This window comes from Nematolebias whitei, chromosome 21 (genome assembly GCF_014905685.2).
Source record: "Nematolebias whitei isolate Nwh7 chromosome 21, NemWhi1, whole genome shotgun sequence".
In the NCBI taxonomy this organism is placed as follows: Eukaryota; Metazoa; Chordata; class Actinopteri; order Cyprinodontiformes; family Rivulidae; genus Nematolebias; species Nematolebias whitei.
Window position 1 is genome coordinate 14,780,830 of NC_056518.1, and position 23,449 is coordinate 14,804,278.

Sequence of the window (23,449 nt, forward strand, 5' to 3'; positions counted from 1 at the left end):
TAAACATTTTATATAATCTGCTCATTAAAACCACTGCAGACTAATATATTTGACTAATTTACCAAAATGTTGTAGTTAATTATGAATTTTATTTTAATACATGAAATTCCTACCAAGTTCCTTCTCAAAGGCTGCAGAAACTGAACTTGATGGGCAGCCTCTAGGCTCTCTAAATGCTAACTCTACACAATCCTATTTTCCTGCCCAAACACTGGGACACACTGTCGCTGGAGATGAAAGCACTATGTTGGTGTGTATGCTCTCACTTTACAGATGCAGATTAGCCACAGTATGGACCCTCGGTAAGTTCAGAGGGGTTTGTAAACGTTAGACAAAGAGACAAAAGTTGCAGAGAAATGACGAGTCCAAGGTTCAGTTAGCAGTGAGACTTTAGAGACCAACAGTTCTAAATGTGAGTCTACTGAAATCAACCCACAGGAGTATGCACACTTCTGCATCTCCTTGCCGCTCTCTGTAAAGGGATTAAGGGAACCTTCAAAGAGAAGAAAGATTGGCCAGGGGCCCGCAGGGTCCCTCTCCTCACTACTGGAGGACAAGGGCAGATTAAAACTGTCCTGGCCTCTAAGCCTGCCTTGTTACCAGTCCTCTTTTCCTGTGTAGAGCATTAGGCCACTCCAATCCCAGCCCCGAAGGAGCCATGCACAACCAGGTGGATTAAGAAGGTGGATATTTTACAATTATGTGAAGGATCTGTGTGTTTAGGGACTGAGGTGCCTGTGTATTTATATGAACTGAAATTAAAAGGACAGCACAAGTGAGCAAAGGCAATTTAGCACATAGTACTGAAGGCCTGTGTACTTGGAAGGCCCATCCGCTAGGGACTGCAGTCATGTTAAAAACTTGAATGAATGAGGGTGAAGTACCAGAACCAACTTCTATTGTATGAAAAGGTATGAATAAAATGGATTAGGAACAAGGTGAATGCAACAAGTATGCATTGTGGGGTAGGATGAGTTTATTAATATGGATCAGAGTGACTTCCTACTAGTTCATTCATATATGTTTATGTTATTCGTAGTCATGATAAATTATTGATAATTGTTCCCAGAGATACCAGTAATTCAATTCAATTCAGTTTATTTAAATAGAGCCACATCAGAACAAAGTTGTCTCAGGGTACTGTACAAAAACGTTCACATACGGTACATACAAAAGCCCATTAGTAAAGTTCTCTATCTAAAGAAGCCAGCAGACTCGTTGGATCTTCACTTCGTCGCAGTCTCCCATCAGATAAACGCCCCATACCCACAATACCTATTCATACCCATAATCCCATACCAGATAAATATTGTGAACTGAGAAAATCTCTTTTAAGTGTAATTCACTCTTAAAATCTTTCATTTGCATGTAAGTACAGTATATACACTATGAATGCTTGTGCACTTTTGTCCTACACTACTTTATTTTCAACAATAGGCTGATAAAAAAATAAAAAATAAAATAAAAAACGGGAGGCTCAAGGTGGTTGTATCCTTACCACACAGGTGGGGAAGGAGATCAAACATGTCGTTCAGCATTAATTTTATTGCAATCAGAACCTTCTCCCTGCCTTGAATTTTCACAATTTCCTGTGGCGAGCTTCGTGAGGAGATTGACGATGAGGAGAAAAGCGAGGACAGTAGAATTCAAAGTCACACAGCTACGTTTCGTGTTCTCAAGTCACCATGTGCGTGCAAGCTGCTTACTATAGGTGTGCCTCGGGGTACATGAACACACAAAAGAACGTCTAGCTTGTTGAGCTAAAGATGTTTTTAAAACCAATGACCTGTTTCTATTAAATAAAACACATTCTGCACGTTTTTCTTTTTTTTTGTTAGCGCTCTCAGAAAAGCAGCCAAGTAAACAAAATTAGTTTATATAACACATGTTTTATTCTAAACCTTTTTTTTCCAGTATTTGCTTTTTTTTCTTCTTTTGGCTGCTTCCTTCCACCACAGTGAACTGAGTCGCACAAAGACTAAGAAATTTTTCATTCAACCTTTATTTATACAGGTTCATCCCACTGAGCCTTGGGGACTCATTTACAAGACAGACCTGAATTATTTTACGCCGGATGTCCTTCCTGACACAACAGACCACCGAGCTACCACAGCCCTCTGTGTGGAGCAGAGAGCTGCTATCTAAGGCACCTGGGGGATGGTAGGGGTTAAGAGCCTTGCTCAAGGGCCCAGAATGGGGCAATTGAGGGTGGACGCAGGTGTGGGTGCTTCACTAATCCCACCCACATTTTGATGTTGTCGGTAACGGGAGTTGAACTAGCAATCTTTTGATCACAGGCCCATCTTCTCTAACCTCAGCGCCATCACTCCCGTATTGCATATTTGTAAAAATTATACATAATTCAGTGTTTCACCGACCATTATACAAGCGGGGCGCCCCGCCCCGTCAACAGAAGAGAGTACCCCGCTTACCAAATCGAACAGTGTGCACCCCCACCCCAGCAGCACTGACGTATCGTTAAGCTAGCGGTGCATGCATGCTAACTAAAAAGATAAAGGCAGCGCTCACGCTGACCCCCCCCCGTTTGAAAACTGTGGGCACAAACAGTGCGCAGCCGTCTAGTTGAAAATCACAGTCGAGATAAGCGTCCCACCATGACAAGTGATCTAGGGGAAACACTGTAATACAATAATTTTTATTGTCTGAGAACAAAATTATTTTGGATACTTGCATCCAAAAAGGCAAACCATATTGCAGAACCTGTATGCATGCTAAATCAAATCTGAAGGCTAGATTCTTTTGGTCTCTGCCTCAGTTCTCTAGGGGCCGACATGGATACTGGGTTTATAGTATTCTTCTTCGCAAGCCCAAGTATAAGGTGACAATGCATTTCACTATGATGCTTGTCAGGCGTACATGAAATAAATTGCTTCAGAAGAATGGTTAGAGCAGTATATCAAACACTTGTTAACAAGCAGAGCCTACTTAGCCAATAAAAATGTGATGTCATCAAAGCTGCGCTAAGCCAAACCCTTTTAATAGAATTACCAATAAATCAGACAAGTAATAAATAAGACTGGTCTGATTTACACTTCATCGTTGTAAGGAGAATGTGACGCCTATAGGAAATATTTGTGAACCAGCTAAAAGTTCTCACAACACCTACTAAAAAACCCTTTCACATTTAACTCTAACGTTCTTTTTATAACAAGTGTGATAAATTGTCTCTTTTCTAAAGAAGTTTGTCAGTCTTTTAGTTCTCACGCCAGTAATTTAAAAAGGCATCAATGAGGACAAGAGCAGGGAAAGGTGGCCAGGATGAGGCAGGTTGTTCCCTATGGGATTACTGTTTTTTAGGGACAGAACCACCTGTCTGCCCCTCAGGAGAGCCTCAAAGCTGAAGATGAGAAAGGATGGCCAGATGGAGATGTAAAGGGGAGCGAAGGCAGGGGAGGAACCCTTTGGGCAGAGAGCAGTGCAGGCCAGGTCCCTCGGCACACACAATAAAAGCTCAGTAGCAATTAAACGTCATACAGGAATAAAAAAAGTAGACTATAAGAAAACGCTTTTAACATATTCCTCTTAAGCCAGTCACTCAAAAATATAATATATTTTTAAATCTATAAAGATTTCATAATTGTTCTGGGTATGACAAGCGCAACAAAAGCAAACATCTCAAGTCGTCTGAAAGGTTTTTAATGCGTGTTGTTTAGCAGAATGAGGTCACCTTAAGGCCAATGGAAAAACACAAGAAAGTGTTTACTTCATCCCTTCAATCACGCTAAAAGTGAAAGAACAGCAAATTGTATGAAAAAAACCTGAAACAATAAGAAAACTATAAAAACAGACAGGTATGGAGGATGGTGAAATATTATTTGGAAGAATAAAAGCAAACAATGAGAGGAAAGGCAGAATTACAGTAAAATGGTACAATTTCTTGACCTCGTTCTACAACGATAATAGAATGAAAAATTGCACAAAACATCTAATATACCTATGTTGTTAATTTTCATTTGAGATGGACAGGTATGTAGCATCGATGGGGCAAAATATTCTTGTCCTTCAAGCAGTACAAAAATCAATGCAATGGTGTATTATATTATTACCTACAAATAACTGAGTAGGTCAGCATGATGTTTTCCCTTGATGTCCATTTCTGAGTTAGTAAAGTAAATGCTTAAGGGTAAGGCTCTGGAGGGAAAGAATAAAATGGTGTACTGTAAATGTCAGTGTACATGCTTGAGTAAACACCTTTTCACCTGACAGGAGTGTTAATAATCAATTTTCATAAAGTCACCTATCACAAGACATATATTATGTGATCATTATTGGGGAAAAATAACCAAGAGAAACACATTGGTTCTAGTGGTAAAATGGTTTATGTGATCATTTACAATTATGCATTTATCACATTCTAAATGTTAATCAAGAGGTAGTATCACAGTTTTTAGTTGTATTCTCCCCTCATCCATTGTGCTTACAAGGTCTCAGTATGGGCTGGTGAAGTGAATGATAAATGATTAACGAGGGTGAGGCCTGAAAATGAATAATGATAAAAGGAATAGACAAGAGCAACAATAGCTAGAAGTTAATGGTCACAATGCCATCATGCCAGACAATACACTGTTTGACAGGGAGCACAGCTAAATAGACTATAAACAGAAACAGAGCAAAGAAATAGTGCAACGCCATAGAAGGAGGAGTCCTGTAATGTAGTCATGCTGTATCAATTCGAGGTCACAGAGTGAAGAAAGTCAATTAAAAAGATGATTAACATTCATGTGGGAGATGTGGTGTCTATGTGCAGGTGGGATCAACCTAACAATCTCCATCTCACTTTCTCACTCACACACATACACTCCCATTTATATATATAACGGGAGCAGTGAATGGTGCAGTCCAGCCTGTTGTAACTGGTGTCCTGGGAGGTGGAGATCAGAAGGTTAATATGATCCAGTCTAACTCCTTCATTAAGCTGATGAAAGTAATAACAGTCTATAGGGAGAGAAAGGCTGTCAGGCTGACTTAAACCAACAACGTAAAATTGGTCTGCAAGGTCCACAAGCCTACATAAGACTGCATACTAAAACGAAAGCTGTTACTGTAATTTATTATATTTACATGATGGCAAACAATAAATGCAACAATAAGACATCACTTTACACAAAGTGTATGAGTGTTACTTGAAGCCGTTTAGCTTTTTGAATGACTGAGGTGCAGTGGGTTGCTTTTATTGTGCCTCACATTATTACTATTTTTTACTTTTGTATATGTACTACAGTTTGAACACAAAGTATACGTACATCTCTTGAGTCAATCAGTAAGACTATGACAAATATGAGCTTCTGATCATGAAGCTAGATATCATGCTTGACTAAGAGCGCAAGGAGGGGAAGTAGATTAAGAGTAAATCAGATGAGAATGGTAGTGATAGGTAGGCCTAATAGACAATAAACATCATTAATTGGAGAGGCACACATGGATGGGTACAGCCAGATGGTGTTTTGTACTCATTTGTCATACACTGCTGACAGAGAGAGAAAGAAGGAGGGAGTAAGAGCTAGAAAAGAGAACAAAAAGAAATGTTTACTCATAGCAAAGTCAGTACACTGTGGCCTAGAACAGACTTCCACTGTTTAAATCAATTCTGCATCATCTTCTCTTCCTGCCTCCAAAGACAGAGCGGTTCTGATGGCGCTGCCATTGTGCTCTCTGCCAAGCCGGATGCATACTACTGAGTACAGACACAACACCCCATAGATAGCCAAGCTTGGCACCCATTAACGTCCATCTGTCTGCCTTTGACGAAAACACTATCTACTTAATCTTTTCTCTCAAAGGTGGTCTATGGCGAAAAGAAGAAACAATCAAGAAGGAGGGACGGGGGGGAGTGGGAGACAAGACTCACATGATAAGAATACAGACAAAAAAGGAAGAAAAGAAACTTGTGGTGAAAAAGTTTAGTTATGCTGCCTATCGTCAAACCATTTCTAAAAAGAAACATCAAAGGGGGAAAAAAATCTGTCTTAAATCCTCATATGGGTAAGAAACATTTGAAGTAAAAGTTAAAATCAGATCCTAAAAAAAAAAGTGATAAAAGATGAAGTGGAAAGTGTGGCAGGTCGGATGCTCGACTCAAGAGGCAGGACCGGGTTTCACCAAATGGAGACTTGTGCCCCGGGCCACTGTCTGCCCGGGCTGCTAGCATGCTCACTTTGTTCTCGGCAATGACAGATTAATTCAGGGGGGTATGCACTTGGCTCTGCACGACCAGAATGGCCCTGCACTTTGTGTGCCGCTCTCCTTTCAAATCTTTTTCTGCTTTTGGATGCTCTGTGTGGGTGTTTGCATGAGTGAACGTGTTAAGAGATTAAAAGCAACCAACTACTTCTCTTAATACTGGTATATGCCTCACAGCTAGCCTACCATTCCTTTGCAATAAAATCATGAGCAGATCTCAAACCTGATTTAAGCTACTAGTATCTACTTAAAAATAAACAAATAATAATAGGCAAAGAAAGGTCAAAGTACACATTTTGCAGTCAAAGGTGAAACATAATGCAATGCTTCAACCCATAAAGAGATCGATTATGTCATTTACTATGGCAACAGCTCTGAAGCCAAGTATCAGCTTCACACGTCATAAGACAAGCAGACATGCGGCACCCTATTTATTATATAGCACATGAATATCTGTGTTTGCAATCCAGGCATTGTTTGGCATGGTTAACCCAACTTAGCAGAAGATTATTAATAACATATGGAAGTTTCTCAGATGGAGATGGGTTTAGGCATGAATATGTTTACACAAGACAGCGGAGATGGGATCCAATATCATTTTAGTACATGAAGAATTCTACCTTTGTCGCACTTGGTGGAGGTCTTCTATCAATCATGGGAGGACGTCTGACTGTCTGACCAATTATTATTGTACTTTCTAGCACTTCTAGGGACATGGAGGGAAAATGGATTGGGGCATTTAGGATTTATGCATACACTGTTGCTCTCTGAGTGGAGGTTATCTAAAGTGCAGTGAGGCTCTGCTGCCGACTCCGTCTGAGGGCCTTAACGAAGGACTCAAGGGATGAGCGGAGCATTTTAGTTGTGTGTATGTGCAAGCACATAGAGGTTTATTTTATTTAAAATGCGTATCGGTATGTGTGCCGCTGTGTGCTACTATGTGTGTATTAGCGCAGGATCAGTTGAATAAATCCTCACTTGAAAGAGTAGCTCAATCAAGCTCTCCCACCCATCTCTCTTTTTCTGCCTCTTTCACCTCAAAATGTTTCACCGCTCCCAGTTCAACGAGAGTTGAGGAGTTTACAAAACTAGGGACCAAAAATCAATACATTGGTTTATTTACAAGTTTCTACTTATCAATAAATTAGTAGTCCTGTTATAGTTAGTTATAAAGCATTACATATTAAGCACATGTGGTTTGTGTTACTTGGTTAGTCTTGAGGTCACTCATTTTTAGCTTCAAATTTCATGTTGCTGCAAAACGCAGTTTGCTTTTCCAATGTCAAAAACTAAAGAAAAAACAAACAAACCCAGAAACTTCTCAATGAAATGAAGACTTTCCTGTTAAATATATATATATAAAAAACAGTGCAATGTTATACCTTTTGAACAAGAGACAAGTCAAAATAAACTGGCTTTAAGTTTTTATTCAGCAAATGTTGAGATTTTAGTCCTACTGTTAGCATCAATCATCAGTTTTGAACCACATTTGTAGCAACAACAAACCTGCTTGATGCTGAATCCTCTGGTTTTGCAGTTGTGCTCTTTTCTATGATAAGTAAAGCCTCTTATTTGCAAGGAAAGGGGAAAAAGCTCTTCAGGATTTTGGTTCCTGCATCGTTTAATAAAGGCAATTTTGTGCTGTCAAACATGAAGTAAATGGTCTTTATTAGAACAGTGTGTACCCAGCAATTCCACGCTTCAATCCATTTGAGTTTAGCATGATAAAAACCATTAAGCCAGAAAATAAAACACCCACTTATAGTATGTATGGTTGCAGGTTCACGCAATGACATAATAAATGTAAATGTGCAGATAATTTACCAATCAAACATAAAGTAGTTTAGCCTGATGAGATTGTAACTTCTGCTGATTTCAATTCTGCATGTTTGAGGTGAGTGAGAAGCAAAAGTGACAAAGATTAGTTGATTTTCCTCATGAACACACAATATTTACCAATATGGATGAATATGAACAAAAAATGTAAAATGGCGTAATGTAGCGATGTAAAATTGTATTTATGTTGTAATAAATGACATCCACAATAAATTATAAAAAGATGGACAAAAAGTATTTGTCAACAATCTGAAGTAATTTCTTTGAATAATGATTTAACAGCAAGTTTAAATCACTGTCTAGACAGATATTAGAATATTTTTATTGGAAAACCTTGCTGTCAGACGGCTGTTTCTCGTGTTTCTGATGGAGAAGCAAAATGTTTTATTGCTCTTTTACACCAAAGCCCTTTTTACAAACAGTAATTTCATCTTTCAGAACACTTCAGTTGCTGTGTTGATGTAGCCTTGACTTAGATCAATGCAGTAAAGGAACTAAAATGTTAAAAAACAAGTTAACACAAAACACTTGATGATAACAGGTTAGGGACTCGCTTGTTCTTAACAAAATTATTATTTCCGTTTAAAAAAACAACTTATTGCTACGGTATATATGGATCCGAAGTGGTTATTCCTGCTTCAGTTTCACATAAAAGGCTAATGCACGTTTGAGAAAATACAGTAAATAAAGGTGACATTTATAATATAAGACAAGACAGAACATTATTGATCCTGGGTTTTCATTACAATCCTGCAGGAAATTGTTGATATGTATAAAGAGTTCTTTAATTTAAATGGTTGAAATAAACTGCAGTTGATGAAAAGTAGCACTTTCTTGACTACCGCCTTCAAACTGGAGAAACACAAACTAATCTAGTGTAGATAATAAATCATTATTTGATAAGTTAACTCTAAAGAAACTTAACTACTTTATTAGGTAGGGTAAAGCTTTGGAAGACATATTACCTTAGTGTTTATCTTAACTTGAAGCTGCTTTCTTACGTTTGAGAAATAAAGAGAAAATCTATTTAATCCACCCAGTGGTTCAGGTGATGAGTCATCGCATCGTCTTTCTTGTACTTCAGATGCAACATTCTCAGTGATTTCTGGAAAAGCAAAGATGCTATTTTTGTGGAACTTTGCGGGAAGAGTTTTAGCTGTAAGGGAAGCTGTCATTGACTTTAAAAGGATTTAGCTGTGCATGTGTCAACACACACATGTGAACACTGACTCATTCAGAATGATTGTTCAGAACCCCATCGCTTCCAGACATGGTTTATTCTCAAGTACGGTAATTGTGAGTAACAAATATTTGTGTACATGCGCATGAATAAGTGCATCATAATTCTCTTTCAGAGCTGGAATATTTTAAATATCCCTGCACTAAAAACACAAATTAAAATGCCTACAAAAATAACAAGCAGGCAGTTTACAGACAAGAAATATTGAATCGAAAGAATATGAGCACGGGATTAGTCCACAGATTACAGGTTTCCACATTTTTATCATTTAGTGTTCGACTTTTTCTCCATCTCCCAATAACAGGATTGTCTTTTTGGACTGTTTCTTGCTCAGTATCTGGATGCAAATAAAACCTCTAAAAATGTATGTTTGTTACGTGGTAATGTATCGGTGAATGCGCTCATTTCTCAAGGAGGACATTTTTTTAATGTAACATATATAAATTTAGCATTAATATTAAAAGGAAACAAGAATGAGAGCAGCTCAACAAAATCCAATTAAAAAATATTATACATTTTCTTTAACCTTGCATGTTTGACCTGGTTCTAAGTCCAAAGACCACAAAGGCCTGTACATTGCTACCTAAAGCTAAACTGGGGTCTTCAGCTGCTCTGTCCACCTGGTCGCCACAGTATCAGCACAAACACAAAACACTTGCCAACAAAACTACAAGCAGCTATCACCAGTGACACAGTGTGTGAGGACGGTTTGCCAGAGGGGAAGCGGAGATGAAATGTGGCATTCACCAAGGGTGTGTGCAGCAAGCTATGTTTTTCCACTCAACTGGGGGTACAGCCAACCTGTTCCCCTTGACTATATACGGACGTAAACAGGATCAAAACAGTGGGGTAGAGGTGGTGTGCCATATGTAGTGCCATTATGCTGTTAGTTGCTGAAAATCAAAAGCTTCCCTTCATCCTTGTCCATGGTTCTGTGACATTGAAAATGAACCCAAAATCTGGTACCACAGCGTCAAAGATGTACAGTTTAAGTTTGTGCATATCGTGTACTCACAGCAGGTACAAGAAGCTTCTTGACTTCCTCTACCGCTCTCCTCATCTTGATCTCAGCTCTGTTCTGTGTGTCTTCCACTGTGATTAGGACATGTAGGTCTTCATTTAGGTGTTCCCAGTTGGGCTTTCCTCTGTTCTGCTCCTCCTGGACAGGAACAGAAAAGAGTGGAAAAGACGATGAGTGAATTTGACAGCGTGGGTGTGCTAGAGCACCAGTGCAGCAACACAGCATATCAGAGAGCGGATGTAGGAGACAGGCATACACAGAGGATGAAGAGGTGCTGTGAAAAGAAGCAGGATGACTGGAGTGACCCATTAGTCAGCTATTTAGCTTTAACTTTGAAAGGACACCCTTCTTTAATAGATCCCTTGCTTCACAGAGACAAAGATGACAGCTAGCCCTGCAGCAATTAATATCAGTGAAAGATGAATGGATGCAGGGATCAGAGGGAGATGTATCTGGATTTTTAAGCCACTCTACTGTAACTAGTTGAGTTTGAATCATAATGACAGAGTTCAAAGTCCTGCTGGACTTTAATGAAAGCAGATGGTTGTGTTCTGATACGACTGTATGGACAATGCTGGGCAACAACTACTCTTTAAGGGATTTGTCCCATCTGAAGATGGTGCCAAAACACTGGCAGCTCCCTAAAACTACTCTACCTACAATTTCAAAACAACCAGCACTGCCTTGTCTTTTTTTACCTGTTAAAGAAAGCACTGCAATATTAGTATTAAAGAGACTCAAGTTTAGAAATGTCAAACCATTTCAGCTGTCTCCAATTAAAGGCCAGGCAAATCCATTTTCTTTTGTGAAGAGGTATAAGGAATAAAAAAATAAACTATTAGAGAAGTTTGCAGAATATTTTAACATATTCCAAAATGTAGCAAAATACCTACTGTTCTGCCACTGGGACAAGTACCTGAAGCGAGATGACACTGAGCTCGCTCTAAAGAGCTTTTGAGTTTGTATCACATGTCACTGTACAACTACAGGAGGCAGCGATTATAAAGCTGATGACTTCCAACAGAGGTGAGGAGTCGAGATCTAGGCTGCCAAAAAAACAAGTTCTCTAATGTGTGACTGTGTATTAAAATAGTAATACAAATATTCAAATAGCAATGATTATGTCATTTGAAGAAAAAATAAATACAACATTATGAACTGAAAAAGGTCAGAACTGAGATGATTTTTTTCCTCAAAGGCGTAAGAATCTCAGGAAGACAAGTGCACATCGGTTTGACGTTGATTGTGCAACCCGATGATGAAGTAGTGTTGTTTACTTCTACCCATAATAAAAACACTTCAACTTGAGATCACTATTTATTTGAGTGTAGTAGAAATACAGTAAGTGAGTATTAGGGGTGCACAGATAAATCGGACGGTCGATTTATTGGCCCCGATTTCCTTAATTTTGGGCAGTGTTGTCAGATACTTGCATGAGAAACCGATTTTCATGTTTGTTTTAACAACAACTGTCTAAACTTCCTTTATATTTCAGAGCACTACCTCATGGCCAGTTTAAAACAAGTTCGCCATCGGCCAAAATCGGAATCGGCAGGTCAGACTTTTTAGAAGCCGGTGATCGGCCAGAAAACTGCAATTGGTGCACCCCTAGCGAGTATAATTACTAAGTTTACAATGAGGTGCTCTGCAGGGGTCCTCCTGTCATGATTTTAAAACACCAAACAAGAACTGCAAAGAGAAAGTGAGCATGTACGCACACAGCTTAGAGTCAGAGCCGAGTGCCACCCACCAGCTTTCTACTCTAGAGAGCTGTTGCCATGGCACTCCTCTTTACAACACACACACATGTGCACACACACACACACTGAAGTACATAAGTTCAATATTCTACTCTCGTTTCCCCCTTTTTCCACATGTGGGTGGGGTGACAGTAGATGAAGGTGTGGGCTAGCTTAGGCAGTGTTGTCAGTATTTCACCATTGCAGTAAGTTTAGAGTCGACATTGGGGCTGGGGGGGCACATAGGTGAATCATCATCTTATGAAAAGGAGATAAGGTAATATGTATGTTATCCAACATGCTGATATGCACATGTGCATCAATGGTAACACTTTTTCCTATTACCAACACAAACACAGTATACATTAACTGACTGTGGGCTCTGAAAGGCTCTCATTTTTATTGTAGATTGTAGCCAAACAGAGATCGGAATGTAAACATCCATAAGAACAGATTCACATAATTTACACCAACACAACTGCTTGTACACAAGGTCAGTGTGTGCTCCAAGAAAGAAAGTGACAGCATGACAAACAGGATGAAGGTCAGAAAGGGAGGCCGGTTGGAAGGGTGACAAAAGGGACGGGTGGTAAGACATGAGTTCGCTGCAATACTGGGAGGGTCTTTGATAAAAAAGTCAGTATTGGCCTAATATAAAAGCAATGGCAGCAAGTGCCTTATTGAAAACAACAGATTTTTAAATAACACGTAGCATGAATAAATGTAACAGTACTTCATCCAGAGACAACATCTGAGAAGAAGATCCGTTATGCTGCTCAGTACTTTTGTTGCAGCCGTTTGCCTGGTAGTATTCACACCTCTCTCAGGTTCTGTCCAATAAACCTTAAGGTCTTACTTTTTATAATATGGTTGAAAGAAACCATAAACAAAGAATTGTTTATTTTCGTCTAAAGACTGTTTCTTTTATTGCAACACAATCTATTACGTTCCATGTGTTTTGTCACCTAAATGATTTTCCTTTATTGGCACTGTAGGTTAATGTACACCTCTAACTTCTAAACTCTAGGTTTGATGTGTTGCTCAAAGACATCAGAGGGAGGATAGTTTTACACTCAAAGCTTTCAATACCTGGAAATATGACCCAAATACCATTCTGGTCTATTTGGTGATACAGCTTTGCTCTTGTGATGTTGAACTTCAATGGTTATAATTTAAACCACCAACATAAGCTGTTGCATCTTTGTCTTTGAGGACTTTCCAACTAAGGTCAGCTCATTTGAGGCTCAGTGCCAGGAAACTAAATGGGTGCAAATGAAATAAAGAAAGATGCAGAAAGGACATGAGAGAGGGAAAGAAAAGCACCAACAACGGCAGAAACAGGAATCGATCAAGAAAACACACAAATGCCAACAAAACATAGCCTTATTTTATTAATGCACATTAATTTCTGTAAGATTTGATTATTAGATATTACACTGGCAACTTCTGCAATATGTCACCTACACGTCCTGAGTCATCATATTTGCTTTTTGTCATTTGTGGACAGTACCTACAATATGCAGCACCCACAATACCTAGCCTGAAGGTTTTCAGAAACAAGCATTACGGTAAATGCAAATTGGTCAAGGAACGAGAAATGCAAAGTGTCAACTTTAAATTCAAAACAAAATTAAATGATTTGCAGGACTGCCAAGAGACCAATAAAATTTAGCATATTGACTGCAAACGTCATGTATAACTTTTTATGTAATGAAACGTAGCTGTGCCGTGACAACATTTATAGGCTGGCAGAAGTTGATGGCGTATTTTGTTGTCAGTGACTGTGCTGATACAACACTTTTAGCTATTTTATGTTGGAACAATCAGCAACAAAAACAAATGAAAATTCATTTGATAGTGTTTTTAAAGCTGCTAGCCTGAAAGGATTTTTAGAGTGGCTCTAAATAAAACAGATGTCTGTGGCGCTAACTGTAATCTCACTGTGAAGGAGACTAAATAGAATTAGGGAATTTGTTTTTGCGAAGGGGAATCCCACTCTACACGTGCAGCGGCCGATAAAACGCCTCTGTAATTTAATTGCGGCTGCTCTCAGTGTTGTTCTGCATTAATTGTGACGGCAAAGAGAGAAACAAAAGAGCCTAAAGCTATCTCAACACATGAGAGTTTGATAGTAATGTGGCTTCTAGGGGTTCATTTGAGATGTAGCAACAACTAGAATTAAAAATCAGTTAACAAAATATGTCTAGAGGCCTTTATTACTAGCAGCAATCCCTGTCGTAATGTATGGAGCGTATTGTACAGCTTATTGATAGATATATCGTTAAAAAAGCAATACATTGGGTTGTGTAAACAGAAAATTTATTTAATGTTAAAATATTTAAAAAAATGTAGATGCTCAAATGTGAGCATTAGTCACCTGATTTTATTTTATAAGGGTGTGCTATTCTGTTTCCTTTTGCTGCCGTCTTACTCCTTATTTTCTACTGGAATTGCTTTTGTTCCTTCACCATTGTTACTTTTTATTATTTTAGCAGGCTTCTCCTTCTCTCTCGGTGTCTGCCTGCCTCTCTCCCATTGCGTAGCTCCAGTGAGCCGGCTCCCTGTCAAGCAGCGCGGCCCAAGGGGGAGTAACCAGCTGAATTATTGAGAGCATAAAAATGCTGCCGCTAATGGATCCTGAATAAACACACTGGCTTAGCTGCTGCCGTGGCATCCTCTGCTGCCACAGGGCATCAAGCTGAAAATACTGAGGCTGAGGATGCAGTGACTGGAAGCTACTTCTGCGGCTTTCTTTGTGGCTGAGCCACAGCTATGACACACATGGTCTATCCAAAAGCTATTGAGGTAAAAGAAGCTAACTTTTGCAGCTTTTATGATCTATGAATGCACAAACTGGAAAACCACTTGGCCCTATGCCAATATCTTATTCATACCAGCCTATTTGGCATATTTTAAAGACTATTAAAGAGAAATAAGGATTTTATTAGAATATGCATGAAATATATTGCATTTTAAAAATAGTTCAACTACTTTTACAGAAGCAATAAAGAAGCATCCATTAAAACCCATAAAATACTTTCAATTTAGGAAATTTCCCAACTTCATGAAAACAGCATCTCTGATCCATACTGTTGTGTAAAATTTTAGTGCATTGTTTCTTTATCAACTTATTAAATTGTGCATAGCTCTTGGCAGATTCATTAGCAGCACCAGAAAGAAAAAAATAAACTGGGACACATCATTAGGTTTTAGCATACTGCGAGATTATGAACATAATCATAGATACACGTAACGAACTGAAACTAAAGTCTGAAGTGTGCGTTCCGTAATAATGAATACCCTGAGAGGAGATATAAATTAAAACACACTTCTCCGACGGTTTTCATCTGTTGTGGCACGGTCTGGATTTCACGGCATATTATGAAATCTGTCTGCAGAAAAGGTGACTGCTCTTCCACAGCTACTTTGATTATTTTAATGCATTGTAATCTAGCAGCCCGTCTGGCAAATCTGAGCAGCTAGGGGGTGCAGTCAGAAGGAAAGTATCTCCAAAATGTCAGTCCATTAAAAAAAGAGGCTTTAAGTACTACAGCTTTGAAAACAAGTAATTTGTCCACACAGTAAATTATTAAAATTTGAACTGGCATACTTTAGCACTTTGTGGGATTTCATTTAGGCCGGCTGAGCATTTAAAATGCACGTTTTTCTTATTTAAACTTAGATTATTACAAGACTGACAGAATAGGAGTGCAATACAAAATCTCCAAACATAATCTAATTACAATTTTTTTTACTCAATCAATCAGCCTGGATTTGATGAATTTCATTTGCTGAGGCCATACTACTTAATGCTTGTTCAATTTCAAGTTCAGTTTGCAAATAAACTGCCTCCAAGAGGTTTTTAAATACCTTTACGCATCAGTGTGTGTATACAAAGCAGTAGTTTTTAATGCATCACCAATCCCACCTCAGAAGCTCCAGAAATGGAGGCTGCCCTGGCCTGAGGCTTTCCTGCTGCCGTCTGAACGTTCCAGAGCATTTCTCAAGATGTTGGTCAAATGTCACAACTCAGCCAGCTAAGCTCTATCTGCATTGTGTTTCTACAAGCATATATATTAGGGGTGCACCGATTGCAGTTTTCTGGCCAATCGCCGATTTCTAAAAAGCCTGACCTGCCGATTCCGATTGTGCCCGATACCGATTTTGTTTTATAAGCAACACCGTCAGGTGTTATAAGGTCACAATGCACCTTTAATTTTAAAATCTTATTTTATTGAAAAACATACCCTTGAACAATATCCTAGAAACAATACTAACTTGTTTTAACTGACCGTGAGGTAGTGCTCTGAAATATAAATTAAGTTTAGATAATTGTTGTTAAAACCATAAGTAAATCGATAAAATCGGTTTCTCTTGTAGGTATTGTCCGATCTCCAATAATTAAGGAAATTGGGGGCGATAAATTGTGCACATATTATATATTTATATATATATATATACATGTGTGTGTGTGTGTGTGTATATTAGGAATGTGCGATATGGCATAAAATTCATATCACGATATGTATTGTGAAGGGTGGCGATTACTATATAAATCGCGATATGTTTTTGGTATACAACTTGCAATAGGAATATAAAAAGCATAGTGTGTCCTTTTGCAATCATATATTTTGAAATAAGAAAATTCCACTACTAGGTCCAGAGTTTTTAAATAATAAACAAATCAAGTATTAGGCTTCTTTCTTGTAGTGTAAAACAGTGCAAAATATATCAAATGTAGTTTTAGCCTTATGTTTTAAACAAAAGAGCATGTTGTTAACTCTTAACAGTCTCCAGTCTTCACACTTAACAGCAACAGAGCAGCATTTTACACTGAAACACTTCACCCTCCAAACCTCTAGTGGCGTCTCCTTCTGCTTTAATGGAGAGTTGACACAAAATGAATCTGTGGCTTTGACCAGAGGGTCTTTCAGTAAAAATCACACAACACATCGTTCTTTTCACAGATCAGAGAGCAGGCTTCTCTAAAGATGTCCAGCGCTTACTTTAACTTTCGGCGGGAAAAAAATAAAAAATTTCAACGGAACACAGAGTTTTGTGCATGCGTCAGAATACGACAACATTACGGCAAGCCGGACGTAGTTAGCTTGTAGCTTCGCTACTTAGCTCTCGAAGAAGAGACTTTAACGCCACGTGCGCACAGTTTTCAACTAAAAAAAAGTAACAATTAAATCTAACAGCTCTGATTTTACACTTGAACACCACTTACGCACAGTTTTCAACTAAAAGAAAAAGTAACAATTAAACTGACAACTCTGATTTTACATCAGACACAGCATTACTGCAGTTAGCCGGTAGAAGACAGATCTCCATCGTAGGCTAAATTTCTATTGTTTCTACCGTGTACTGTATATATCACGCATACTGAATTGATATATACTTTTATTAATGTGTAAAAATAAAATCCAAGGAACACTACAATCAACATTCTGTCCAAAACTCTGGGCTGACGAGCTTACCTTCTTCTTGTCTCTCATGGAGCTCTTGCCTCGCACCATGATTTTGCATCCCGTCTCTGCTTCCAACTGTTTGGCAGTGAGTCCCCGGGGACCAAGAATTCTCCCCACAAAGTTATACTGCAGACACACAGGGGGAAAAAACGTACTAGTGACTTTAAGGGAAAATACAATAAAGGATTTTTTCTTAACAATGAAATCAGACCCCCGTGAAAAAACATTAATAAGCAGTGTGGGCATTAGCCACACAACCCAGCATCAATGAGTTGTCAGAGTTTACAGTCTAGGCCACTTTTCTTATTCAATGGTTTTGAAGCTTTGTCCTATAAAGGAAACAATTCATGAATGTGATTTGCTTTGCATAAAAATGTTTCTGATGAGAAAATAAATGTGTATTGGTAAATAATGTACTTTCAGCAAAACATACAAATATTTTTTACAGTACCTGCTGTAGAACACAAGATCATAACTAAAATGTAAACTTTTATAATGAAAAAAATACTGTAAATCTGACACAAAATTTACTGACTGAGCAAAACAGTTTCTTTGTTGATCAAAAGCATGACTATTAATACTTTGAACTGCTAAAAAATGTGAAGACACCACTGCATTCAATTCAACACTACATCCGTTTAGAAAATGGCCATAAGAGATGTCACATTTAATTATAGAAAGATTACATGTTGCTGTACATCCCTGCAACAATGAAAAAACACACAGAGGACAATCAGAAACACCAGGCTTGTTTTTGTTACTCTGCCTGCATTGCCCAGTGAGCTTGCCTGCATTCCTTGCCTGTCTCTATCAGGAACAACGCACCCCGTAGCTGAAAAGATACTGGTGTTCCTACAGATAATCATAGCATGCAGCTGCACAAGTTCAAAGTGCGTTTCTGTCACAAGGCAACTGTCAGTTTGATTAACTCTAATCAGTAAAACTAGTGCAGGGGCTACATTTAGTGGTGTGCAAGTCAAAAATGCAATGTGAGAATACCCGTCCTCAGAGGTCAGCAAGTACATGAACCTGTGTCTGGCTTCTAGGTAAACACCCACACACACACACACACACACACACACACACACACATACACGAGCACAGCCTCAGGGAGCGCAGAACAAAATACTGTCTGGCTACATCGTAGTACTCAAGCAAATGAGAGTGAACTCTTTTGCTCTGAGTTTTACAGTGGTACATACAACAAATGTATACAACAAATATACAGTACATTTTATAATGTTAAAGGTACTTTTTTGGATTTATTTACCTGGATGATTGAGCATGCATCAGGACATATTGTTACACATTATACCTACCTACCATCCATCTACGTATATATATCTATATAGTTTTTTTTTTCTCTTAATGATATGTAATATCTCTCACTACCCTGAGATGGTACAAAGTCTTCCACTGGGCTAATTCCCAGTAGATTTACACAGAATGAATATATTAAATGCATACAGTTGATGAATTAAAAATTAGGCTTTACAGATTAAACAAGGGGAAGAGGGAAGGTTGGTTTTGATTCAAAGTCTGAAGAAAATGGAAAAAAAAAAATCTTTAGACTCCACAGAATGTATTCAGTGTCCTGCTCACAGGGAGCATTTCTTTAAAACTGAAGGCAGAAAGTGTTCAGAAATAGAAATGTTGATAACAACTGTCCATGACAAAGACCAGACATACAATATGATGGAGAACAGTAGAAAGACAAAGCCAGCTGGAGAGGGTTTCCTCTTCTACTAAAGAGAAGAACGGAAAAATATTCCAAGGACTTCGTATTCCAAGTCTTCAAGTTCTGCATGTACTACTGCTCAACTCTGTCTATGGGGAGCTCAGGGATAAAGGGAGTGTGTGTATGTTGCTTAGACTCATACTGTCTATATATAAACACACATACAACAGTGGGGTGTGCATCAACTCACAGCAAAAACAGCAGGTGTTGTGTCTAGTCAAGCAAACAGTTAAGAATGTATGATTTCAACACAAAATCAAAGAACAATGTTTCAGCTTTACCCGTCATGCCACACTATGTCTTAAAAGTGAATAAAATGAAGTGTGGGAATAAAATACAGCCCTACATTTTATTTGAAAAGATGACTGATTTCATCTTCTGCAACAACCTTTTACATGTTGACAGATATTGATATGGTCTTAAAAAAAGACATTTTTTATTTTAAGTCATTGCAATATAGAAAAAATGTACAGTTAAGTGGTTGAGTTATCAGAAGGTCACAGGACCACTGAAACCACCAGTAGTTTCAGTAGAGGAAGAGAAGTAGAAAAGACATTTGACGTTCACCTACTAAATACATAATCAGCTCCTTAGTCACTGCTGCTAAAATATCAAGGCTTCTCCAAAACCAAAAATATAAAAAATAAAATAAAATGATTCATCTTATTTTTCTGCGCTACCAAGCTCAGTGTTTACCCTTTCTTTCTCTAGGTAATCGAACTTCCTTGAACAATACAACAATATTAAATTCCACCCCGGGTATGGTTACACTAAGGGCTTAAAAACAGAAAACTCTGACAACCACAACTACTGCTGATTATCCATGCTGCTGATCTCTTGCCTTTAAGCTGCTATATTCATACTCATCTGCTCACTACAGACTCATGTTCAGGCTGCTGTTTTAATACACCATATTATATTACATTATTATTGTTTAGCCTATATCTTAGATCATTGTATACTATTTTTTTTATACTTTATGCTATTGCTATTTTTGGGTGTAACTGGGATCTTGAGTACACAATTTCATTCCACCTCATGTACCACATGTGATGCGAATGACAATAAAGAACTTTCAACCTTGAATAACTTTAAACAGTTAAGAGTTTTGAAGACTCAAATATTCATATTTATAATTTTGAGCATTAACTTCAGTATAAAATAAACATCTTGGAATTGTGCGCATGTCGTTGCCCTTTATTTCTTCTGCTTACCAGAATATTTAATCACTGGGACATTTTGTAACCAGCTGTTCTACACTCTTTTTTTTCATTTTAGCCCTATTTCATCAGTTTTCCTAAAACTTTCCAACACAAACACAAACTGTACTGTAAACCTAATTTATGTGCTAACACAAAAAATACACACTCACACACAAAGAGCCCTTTAGGACAAAAGCTTACAGTGACATTAAACGGCCATTGTTTAGCCACAGTTATCGCTCCTCCACAGACGGGTTATGTTATGAGCATCGATGTCTGCCGCCGTGTGTTTGTGAGGATGTCTACATTTGAAACACAAAGTGTGGACTAAACTCTTGCAGACACCCTGTGCACCCAGAGCTGATTGCCGTATGAGCTCTGAGTGCACGGAATTCAGTTTTTGTGTTTGTGTGGGACATGAACAACTGGGAGACAACAAGAGATCCACCAACAATGCTCACAGAAGTAGAACAATTGTGCCTTTGACAGAGTTTGTTTGTGGTGTTGGGGAGACAGGAAATAAGATCATGCTGAGGGCTCTGGCTGTGTGCACGGAAGGCTTATCGAAGAGCAATGCAAGACCAGGACAAGAATACCAATCACGTATTAGCCAGTCAGGCTTATGGAAATAAGAACTGGTTCATTCAGTTCAATGCATCAAAAGAAAGTGGAAGCTGGTTACACCAGGTACCATCATCCCCTGCTTGCAACTTATCCTCATCTTCCCAGTTGAATTGTTCAGTGATGATAATAACCCTTTAATACTGTTCAACTCTCCTTTTCCTTATACCCGAGAAGGATTTTGTTTCAACGGTTTGGAAAGATGTACAGTGTATAAAAAAAAAAAACACTACTCCTTACAAAATACTTCCTTCCTCTTTCCACTCATCATTCTTTTTATATCAATTCATAGTTCCAGGAAATGGAGCAGACGGTATATCTTGCTTTTTTTCTATCTATGATCCCTACGTGTTGTAATAGTCTCTCACTGCAGAAGTTAATGTTTCTTTTTTACTACACGTGTCTCAAACCACCATCTGGCTTTAATCAATCATTTATCTTCAAGCTGAAATGTTGCATCTTTTAATTAATCCATCATATTTACCTTCGGTCTTTGCCCTGCGTTCCATATCCACAAACCATATCCACTCAGTTAAACTGATTGGATAAGGAATTAGAGCTGAGTAGCAGGTGCACAATCTGTAGCAGCTATTTTATACTTGATCTCTAGGAGGAATGGGTGACATTAGGCTAATGTGATGAGGGAGTAAAAAAAATTGGGATTCCAGTAGTGACATTTTTACATCAAAGCGCTGTGGGCATTAAAACTCTGTTCAGCATATCCAGCATTTAGTGCATAATCCACAGAGCCGTTTGTCAATTCTGTGCGAGTTCAGTTTGGGGTTCCAGGAAGGGTGGAAATACAGATGAGTGAGGATACAGGGACAGATGTGTATAAATTAATGTTGACTACAACAACGCAAGACGTACAGTATATCAAAGCAAACAAAAAAATATATCTTTATAAAAACAATCTTAGTTGAGACAAAAATTTGAAAGTAAATGCAAATAACATACGGTCATTTAGTGTGTTTATTTAAACAATGGTAAATAAATTAAAATAAGAAAAGGCCAGTCCTCGACAAGACTGTAAAAACTAAGAAAATGTTGGCTGGTCTACTGCTTTTATTGCATTTTAAAAATATTAAAACACAATAGATCTTTGTCAAATATTTGTTTTTCTTTTTTGAGTTCATCTTGAAATCTTCTCTCAGTGGGTGCTAGTACACGAGTGCTGTGGCTGATGCTACAAATAAAAGCTGACACGTGTCCCTTGTGCCGCCTTTGAGTCGTGTGTGGTCAACCTGCTTCCCTCGTCCTTCCTTCTCATTCTCCACATCTTTGCCTTTCAGCTTCATGATGAACAAAAGGACGGGCTGAGGAAGCACAAATGACCATTCACTTATAGCATAAAGGCACAAGTTGGTGATATAAAATCTGACATACAGTGCACCCATTACTGTAGTCACAGCTTATACTTTAGTTCGCCAAGTTAACAGACTATAAAATAGTTTTACTTTTAATTTTGTGAATTATCATTGTCAAATAACTATCCATCAAGGTGAGTTAATCAAATTATTGTCATCACACATTGCTGGCTGTTCACAGATACCAAAACTATCCAGTCTACTTTTCTGCAAAGTGAGGTGGTGTGTGTGGTGGCACACAGCCAGGGCTGGTAATGACTTAAGGGGATCAGAAGGATATCAGGACCTGGCATGATAAGTGATGACATCCTCATGAGAACAAGTTTAATGACTTTCCTTGCTCAAGGAACAGGCTAGTTTTGCAGGACATTTTTACTGCAGTGAAAGTACAGGAATAAAGGGAAAGAAACTACACCAACACCCCCAAAAAAACAAAAAAAAACCATTGTTGAACCACAGTTTATTCATCTAATTGCAGCTAATGCACTTTGTTTGATAACTGAAGTGTGTATATATATATATATATATATATATATATATATATATATAATTATTATTATTTTTTTAATCAAACTCTATTCGGCTCTAAGGGCGGCTGTGGCTTAAAGTGATGGTGACATGCATGTCCTACAAATGCAAAAATGGAAGAAAACATTTTAATATTTAAGAATTTTTGGCTAAATACACATATTATTCATTTTGTCACATAATTGGTGCATTTTCCTTTAAACTTAGTGCAGCCAAAGTGAAACAGGAAGTGACATCAAAGGAGAACTCTTTTAAAAGGGAAACTTCCTGTTTTATGTTCATAGAAACTATATCTAAATCCTGACTCTTCTTCATCTCTGATAGTTACTCTAATTAATCTAAATGTTAGATTATTATCTGCTGTCTGTGTTAGCCATTGTAGCAATGATCTGTTCACATGCAGGCTTTCCCCTTTGACATCACTTCCTGTTACTGTGCATGCAAAGAACTCAACACCTGTGCAACTCAGCAGCTTGACATTTATT

General features: G+C 38.2%; 1 protein-coding gene across 3 annotated transcripts in view; it reads right to left on the reverse strand.

Moving 5' to 3' along the window:
• qkia (QKI, KH domain containing, RNA binding a) overlaps window positions 1–23,449 on the reverse strand; it is a 63,707-nt gene that overhangs the window by 13,952 nt on the left and 26,306 nt on the right. For all 3 annotated transcript variants that reach the window (XM_037695062.1, XM_037695061.1, XM_037695060.1), the window contains exons 3-4: window positions 17,518–17,634; window positions 10,293–10,436 (exon numbers count right to left, since the gene is read on the reverse strand). In XM_037695062.1, the coding sequence (XP_037550990.1) occupies window positions 10,293–10,436; window positions 17,518–17,634 (261 nt within the window). The remainder of the gene's footprint in view (window positions 1–10,292; window positions 10,437–17,517; window positions 17,635–23,449) is intronic.